Source organism: Acyrthosiphon pisum, chromosome X (genome assembly GCF_005508785.2).
Source record: "Acyrthosiphon pisum isolate AL4f chromosome X, pea_aphid_22Mar2018_4r6ur, whole genome shotgun sequence".
In the NCBI taxonomy this organism is placed as follows: domain Eukaryota; kingdom Metazoa; phylum Arthropoda; class Insecta; order Hemiptera; family Aphididae; genus Acyrthosiphon; species Acyrthosiphon pisum.
Genome location: NC_042493.1, coordinates 67,870,375 through 67,878,777, shown reverse-complemented (window position 1 = coordinate 67,878,777; position 8,403 = coordinate 67,870,375). Strand labels below are relative to the sequence as shown.

At 28.1% G+C, this 8,403-nt stretch overlaps 1 protein-coding gene across 1 annotated transcript; it reads left to right on the top strand.

Annotated features, from left to right (window-relative positions):
- Positions 1–2,435: 2,435 nt before the first annotated feature.
- On the top strand, positions 2,436–4,671 carry LOC100570017. Its single transcript, XM_003246244.4, has 3 exons — positions 2,436–2,697; positions 3,963–4,306; positions 4,494–4,671. Exons 1-3 carry the CDS (start codon positions 2,590–2,592, stop codon positions 4,534–4,536), a joined length of 495 nt encoding a protein of 164 aa, XP_003246292.1. The 5' UTR covers positions 2,436–2,589; the 3' UTR covers positions 4,537–4,671.
- The last annotated feature ends 3,732 nt before the right edge of the window (positions 4,672–8,403 follow it).

Below are 8,403 nucleotides of genomic sequence, written 5' to 3'. Positions count from 1 at the left end.
AAACAAAAAAATCTAGCCAAGGAATCAAAATTATAATTTTTATAATATAAATAATAATCATGTACCTGATTAATGACTGTTAAAAAATTGTATTTTTTATTTTAATTTTATAATGCTATATTATTATACCTACTCAATATGATTTGATTTTTAGATAATTATTTATACTTACTTAACTGTTAGATTTTCATTATTTTAATTATTAAAAATAATAATTATTCAAGGTACATGTAAAAAATGTTTATTTATTAATTAATTAGGTAGGTAGTTATTGATTTTTTTTAATATTACTAAGCTCTATAATCAAGGCTGGATTTAGGGGGGCTCCCACTAGATTCAATTAATACAAGGTCCAAACAAAATAAGCACTTTTAGCAGTAAGTTTTTTAGCCAGTACTTTATATGAGCCCTTAATATTATATAATCGAATGTGCCCTGACTTCTGACTGACTGATTGTTGTATATAAATTTTAATAAAATGTAAATACTAGTCATGTCATTATTTTAATAACTGATAATAGTTCTCATTCAACGAACATATTGGAGTATTAATTAAAAAACAATAATCTGTCAGGTACAACTCTTGTTAAGTATTAACTTCACAATCTTATATTATTTTGCAAAGAAAATCCTCTCTTCCTCGTGTTTTACATTCAATAAAAAGGAAAAACAGGCACCCAGGTGTCGTTATTTACTGCGGTACCATCAAAGTGCCGTTGAAATTGTCAACCAGAATATTTACAAGTAATATCTATTACCTTATCTTCTCTACATCGTGGTACGGAGTATACAACAAAATCATAAGAATATATTTCCAATTATTAAAACCAAAATGGTCGTCAAGAAATAGCCTTAAGAGGACGCCTCACTCGCATATAATATTATGTTGTCTCTGTCTTACAAGTGCGTAACATACCAAATTGTACGCTCAGCAAAACACGTGTAGCTCCGTTAGTTTATAAATTATAGTGAATTGACCTCTTATAACATTTAAAGCTAAGATTATTGTCTAGGCAATTTCATCGGCTTTTTTTATTATATTTTAATTTTGAAGCGAGTTAAGAGTATTTTAAAATTGTAAATGTAAAACTGTACATTGTACATCTTAAAATACTCATAACTCGCTTTAAAATTAAAATATAATAAAAAATGCCATGAACTTGTCTAGATAATAATCTTACCTTTAAATTTTGTAAGAGGTCAATTCACTCTAATTTTAGATAATTTAAGATTGTGAAGTTAAAACTTAACAAGTGTTGTTCATGGCTGATTATTGTTTTATAATTAATTATACTTTAATGTGTTCGTCGAATAAGAACTATTTTCAGTAATTAAAATAATGGTTTAAGTAAAATAATATATGGTCCCTAACACTATAGATCCACAATAATAAAAGTTAGAACCTTAGAGGACGACGCATATGCTGCATCTGACTTACGCGGGTGCGTTAGTAAAGAACAGCACTAAATGTGGGTACGACAAGCTATAGTCAGGACACTACTTAGGGGGGCAGGGAGCTGCAGCTCCTGGCACTCTTAAATAAATTTAATATAAAATAACGATATACCATAACAACTGAATTTATAATTCAAGTTAAAAGACCCCACCAATAAATTAGTTCCAGGCCACAAAATTCAAGTAGGGCTCTTGTTATAGTTTTGGATGTCAAATGCATGTGAGAACTTGTGAGTTGTGTTTAATCAACCCTAAGGCGAATTGAGACCTGGGGCACACCAAAGCAGGTGGCCTACAGGTTATTGCAGTGGGCATGCAGTACACTAAATGCAGTGGATCATGACATTTTTTTTTTCAATGCATTAGAGTGCACCCGCCCAAATAAATAAAATTATATCATTATGAATTATTTAAAATGTCGTGAATAAAAAAAAAAACAGGTAGGTAGGTATGGATATATACATCGCCTATACCAAATGTAATTAATAACTGCTCGAAGTGCATACCTATAACTCTACATACTTGTTAATATGTTATTAAACCAACAATAGTTTTGTCGTTCAAACATAATGGGTAGGTACACCTTATTGTCACAGTATAGGTACCTAATTCGAAGAGGCAAATATGACACGAATTTGTATTTACCTATAGAAATAAACTTAAACATAGGTAGGTAGGTAATACCTACCAATTATAATACAGGTCGTAGCAGGAATATAATTACAAGAACTGCATTACATAAATTATAATACAGCCAAACGATTTAACGCACGTTAATGAAATCATCAAACAAGTGGGTAGGTATCTACATATTATTAAATATGTATTTAACATTATTGACACGTGTAATATATATGAATAGTTGCTAGTTAGGTATCTGTACTTGGATATTGTAATTTGATGTTTACCGACTGTTTTTTATTTACCTTTTGTTAATTTTCTATTTGAGTATTGGCCAAGCACAAACTACATCCAACTGTCGAGTTAAAACGATTAAAGTCTGATCTCGTCATACACCTTCGCACACGACATCGTTTTATGCGAGTGGCACACATATAAAAGGTGCTGTACGAGTATACTTGTAGACTGCAATAGCTGGTACCGACTGCCCATCGATAATTCATCAATAATTGTATGCATAATCATAATAATTACTTATTAATTATTATTATTATTATACACGCGATGACGACGATTACATTGGTAGCTGCGTTGTTCGGTTGTCTTTTGCTACATTCGTTTGTGAGTAAATTATAACATTATACATATTTATAGGAGGGGGAAGAGTTGACTAAATCCCTCACAAACGCATATTTAGATAACTTTTATTCTAAAATATTTTTTTAAATATTTTAAAGGCACCCTGGGAATTAGTTGTTCGTACATAAAATAATCAATAGGTTTATATAGGTATACACTATAATATACAGTTTACATTATTGTCAAACAATTTTTGAATTGACTACCTATATTAAATTATGGGGTGCATGTGAATTCCACCGATACTCTTTTAATACCCGAAAAAAATGTAAATTTCACCAGTTACATTATTTTATACAATATATAAAATTAAATTAATGTAGGTAGTAACTATACAGTAGGTACTCACATAATTTATTTACATATTTATTATATATATTATATATACTTACCTATATATTTAAATAAAATAGAAAATTATTTTAAAAGTTATATAATAATATTATTTAAAATATAATAAATATTAAATTAATTAAAAAACAAGACAGTTTAAAGTTAATGTGTAACTATACTAAAAATAGATGGTACTTCTTTTTAGATGGTACTTCTTCCCAAATAATTTATGGAACCAAAATTAACTATTCTATTGATTTTACCTATTTTGTCTAAATATATAGTGAGTGAAGGTGACACAGATTAGACTAATTAGTAATTAGTAATTACATAAAAGTACTTGAAGAAATAATATTCAATCATTATGATTTTTTAAAAAATAGTGTTAACACTCAATAAAAGTATGAAAGCATAAAACTCGGGCAAAATGATATCTTTGACCCCACTTAAAATTTTAAAGAGCAACAACTCGTTATATTACGCTATGATTCAGGGGCGGTTCCAGAGACTTGGTTTGTGGGGGGGGGGGGGGGGTAATAGTTATAATTTTCACAAAACTTATAATAACAAATACCTAAAAAACAACAATTTTTAGAAATATATTATATTAAATATATTTTTAGAAATACGGGTTTTGGGCTATGGGGGGTGGTCCCTAGGGCCCCCCTGGAACCACCCCTGCTATGATTGAGTATAGGTTTAATGTATATTGTAAATGTATTATATAGTACGATGTTCACATTGCATATAAATTGTCTTATTATAAAAATTCGCTTTATGTAATACATTTTATAAGTTTTAATACAATAAAATATAAACTAATAGTAAGAATTTAATCTAAATAATGAATATACCTCCTAAGTATTGCAAGCACATTTACACAAAACCTATTCGTTTTTATTTTGTGTGTATAGGCTCCTACTTCGACCGCCGCAAGAATGCCCGATTCAGATTTGCCGTTCGAGTTTAACCACAAAAAAGGATCAATAATGACCGATGACAATGTTCTCACCCAATCAGTGTCGAGTGACGGGCAAAATGTGTTCAAAACGAACGAACCACAACCAATAAAAAAATATCAAAAAGCAAATACAAATAATAAAAATTCGCCTAAAAATCAGAATTTGGATAGAAAACAACGATTACAAAATAATGCAGCAAACGGCGCAATCACGCATCCTGCTGGGCATTTGAGTACATCGTATTATAGCACTTTCCCAGCGATGGATGAGAAAAATTTTTTTGAACATTTCAGCAGGTATGAATAAAATCAAATTCAATTACCATTTCACACAACCTAATTTTTGACAGTCTCAAAATAATGGTAATTTCTACAAAATATTGTTTAATAAACTAAATTATTATTATTTTTTGAATACCTATTTATTTGCCAACTGCATGTATTATAAAATATTTTTTGCTCATTTGGACATGTTTTTACGCAGATTATTTCCTGGATTTTCAAATATGAGAATTGAATACGTTTGAAAACACAGAGCGGTGTATTTAAAATGTATGAATATGACCACGCGGAATCACAGTTTAATGGAAAATTATATTATATTTTATAAAATAATGATAACCATGTACCTAAAAAATATACACAAGTAATTTTATTTCAAATTTATTTGTATTCAATACATAACGTGGTTACATATACGGTTATACTTATACTAACAATGTCCTACATATACGATGTTATTAACTTTGACGTATATAGGTACATGAAATAATTACATTTATGATTTAGATTAATACAATAATATCATAAATATCTAAATATAGGAGGTATGTAATGATGAATATAAATTGAAAATTAAAAAATTTAAGTTAAATTAATAGCACATTTCAATATTGAGAAAACAACAAAATAAAAACGATAAACAAGAAATAACTATTAGGTAGGTTCCTACTATAGTATATTTGTATATCCAATTTTTATATTATAGTAATTATATAGTTAGGTATTGTAGAAGAAACCAAAAATAGTATTATTCAGATAACCGATAGTCATACACGTTTTAAACCACCGGCCCCCTCCTCACACCCCCCCACCGCCAAAAAAAAATAAAATTACTGCTAATCAGGAACTAGTTGAAAATATAATAAGTAACTATACTCATTAAAAAGAACAGAACGAAATCACTGTATAGTACCTATTATAAGTTATAGCATTCGCTTACCACTTGAAACTACACAATTACCCAAATGCTGATGTAATAAACTAAATATTTTACAATATATTATGTATGGTTTTTATTCATTTGATTTTTTTAAGACATAGGCTTATAAAATAATATCAATATAAAAGTACACTGCGTCCAGACGTCTGGACAATAAAAATAATGGACCAATTTACATTGGACAAATATGACGTATATTGGACATAACTGATAGTTGGTCTAAATAAAAATTAGACCTATTATGTACCTATAAGACCAATATTCTTGTGACTATATATACTATACAGTCATATATATTATAATTTATAATTTATATGACTGTATAATTTTATAAATAAATTCAATGGAGATATTTAGAATTGTACCTACCTATGCTTATAAAACAAATCATAAATATGAATAATTTAATGTCATAAATCCGAATATTATTATCACGTCATTACTTTGTTGATCCACCATCCACGGTAAGAAATATTGGTGAACCTACACCCCGAGCATTTTTACGACCACATCTTATTCCCCAAGAGACTAATCTAACTATAGTTTTCCGTCCGTTCAGAATCATTGTCAATGGATTATCAGAGTCACCCTAAATAGTAAATTGTGTTGTTTATATTATTAGGAATTCCGAATTATATTACTATATTAATTTATTAGGTACACTACTACGTGAATCGCAAAAATTATGATGTTTTCAGTCATAATCCCCTTGTCTACGACAATTTAGATACCTACCTATAGCCAATATATAGAGGATAATATACGATTAGGTAGTTAGGCATAGGCATCATCATGGGTTAGCAAATGCTACCCCACCAATTTTAATATTTATCTTAGGACAAAAATGTATGTATAATATATAGATGCGTAATATTAATTTGTAATCGTATATTTTAAATTTTCCAAATTTCTAACCACGAAAATAAAAGGTTTACTCGCACGATGCTTTTTTGCAACATTGATTTTTGTTGAATTTTTATTTATATTGTTTTAATAAAATAATAAAATTTAAATTCAACTTGAATACTCCAACACGCATTTTACATACTGTCATATAGAAATAAAATTAGAAAGTAATTAAAATATATTATTCCTAAAATCAAATGTTTAATATGTATGGAAAAATGAAATATGACAAGAGCATTATAAATTATATTTAATATTATACAAAAAAAGTTTTATCTAGGTTAATGTATAAAAATGAATGACAAGCGCCAGCTAGTGTATTCATCACAAAATATGTCACATGAGTTTAAATTATTTATGTTTTTAAATTTTAAATATTTGTTTAATTATGTGAAGGTTATTAATACAGTGTCTAGACAGTGGACATTAAAAAACAAGTTTGCATATATTTTTAGAGAGCCATCACTCATCACTAATCCCCTATTTTAATGTATACCTACTGCTGCAGTATAACTTCAGCGGCGTAGGACGGGGTGACAAGTTTGAATGATGTTTAACAGATTAATCAGACAGCTAAGACCCATCAATAAAGTTTGAAATAAAACGATTTCGAACGATATTAGTGATATAACTCAAACGTTGCAAGTGTCTCGACCACCTTATTTGTAGCCAGCACACATCAGAGACACGTCATCGTGAATGGTATTATTTATATACTACTATACCAGCCCCCCTAACCACCTTTAATAATTCGGTAATTATTCCCTTGATTAGCACTTATTGAAACACCAGAGGAACTACTACAACCCACGTGCTTAAATATTGTATTAAGAGTATGTTGCAAGACATATTTTGTTGTATCCGTCTTACAATAGTGCGTAACATAGTAAATTGTACGCTCAGCAGATCAAATTTAAAAATTAGAGTGATTAGACCTCTTATAAAATGTATAAGAAAGAATATTATCTAAAGCATCTCATAGGATTTTTTATTATATTTTAATTTTAAAGTGAGTTATGAGTATTTTAAGATGAACAAACAATTTACAATTTTAACCTACTCATAACTCGCTTTAAAACTAAATGAATATGTTTATCGTTAATAGGTAATTTAATTTATATAATGTAATATCGAATAAGTAGTGAAATTAAATAAACATCTTTTTCACACTTAAAAATATTTCATGAAATTTACACTCCAATTTGATATTTAACTATAATATGGTTATTCTGTATTCACTTTGTGAATTAAAACTTTAACCATTTGTGCATATTTAATACCATACAAGAATTGCATATCATAATATATGTATAAACTATTAACTTGTATTTATATAAATGTATGTTAAAAATTATTAATATTTAGATTTTAGGTCATATGAAATATAAAAAAAAAATAAAAATACTTGCTTAAAAAAACTGGAAAAATAAGTACGTAGGAATAGTAAAAAAATGTATATATATATTATATATAGATAAATAGCAAGGTACATACTGTCTAATTATTCTTCAAGCTACACATCGCACTAGTATAATTATGAAATTACAATCACCGCAACACACTAATAAGTATTTATTTTTGATTCTCCTTACTATATAGAATCTAAATATCATTATAAGCTTCTAATTGTACAATTATTGTCAATATCAATTAAGTTACTTCGTATGTAAAGATAATTAATTTTGCGTATCTACAGTGGCAGCGTATAAGTCCCTGAGATTACAACTTTTATTTTAAAAATAAAAATGTATTTTATGCGTTGTTATACAGTTAGATATGATTAAAACAATTAACTTATTTCTTTATTTTGTCTACAATAATATCACGTATTGTTTGATTTCTCCGTCCATTTAAGATTATTATCGCAAATCGCCGTGTAATTTATATGTGGATTCTTAACTGTCAACTGGTACAATTTATATGAATTATTTTCAAAACTAATATGCAATAGGTAGTTTTTGTTTAATTTAACATATACTTAGGTTAAGATTATATGATTATATACAATTATGACAACTAAATTGATTTGAACTAGATGATGTAATCCAGGGCTGTATATGCAGCCTATTGTCTGTATATGAATTATATTTTGGGAATTAAATTGAATGGTACTGAAAATATTGTACATTAGTAATAATAGATAATAAACCATTTTTCTTAAATTATATAAATATTTATTTGGAGGGACTACCCCTCCCCACCCATTTAAAAAATACTGCCTCGGGTATATGGGGCTTGAATCGGTTCATTAATTTAGCGCTTTTTA

What these genes read in the sequence shown, in the direction of transcription:
- LOC100570017 (XM_003246244.4), top strand. Translation starts at nt 2,590, where the DNA reads ATGCATAATCATAATAATTACTTATTAATTATTATTATTATTATACAC. An exon ending in GTCTTTTGCTACATTCGTTT is followed by an intron (nt 2,698 to 3,962) that starts GTGAGTAAATTA and finishes TTGTGTGTATAG; the next exon opens with GCTCCTACTTCGACCGCCGC. An exon ending in TTTTTTGAACATTTCAGCAG is followed by an intron (nt 4,307 to 4,493) that starts GTATGAATAAAA and finishes GTTTTTACGCAG; the next exon opens with ATTATTTCCTGGATTTTCAA.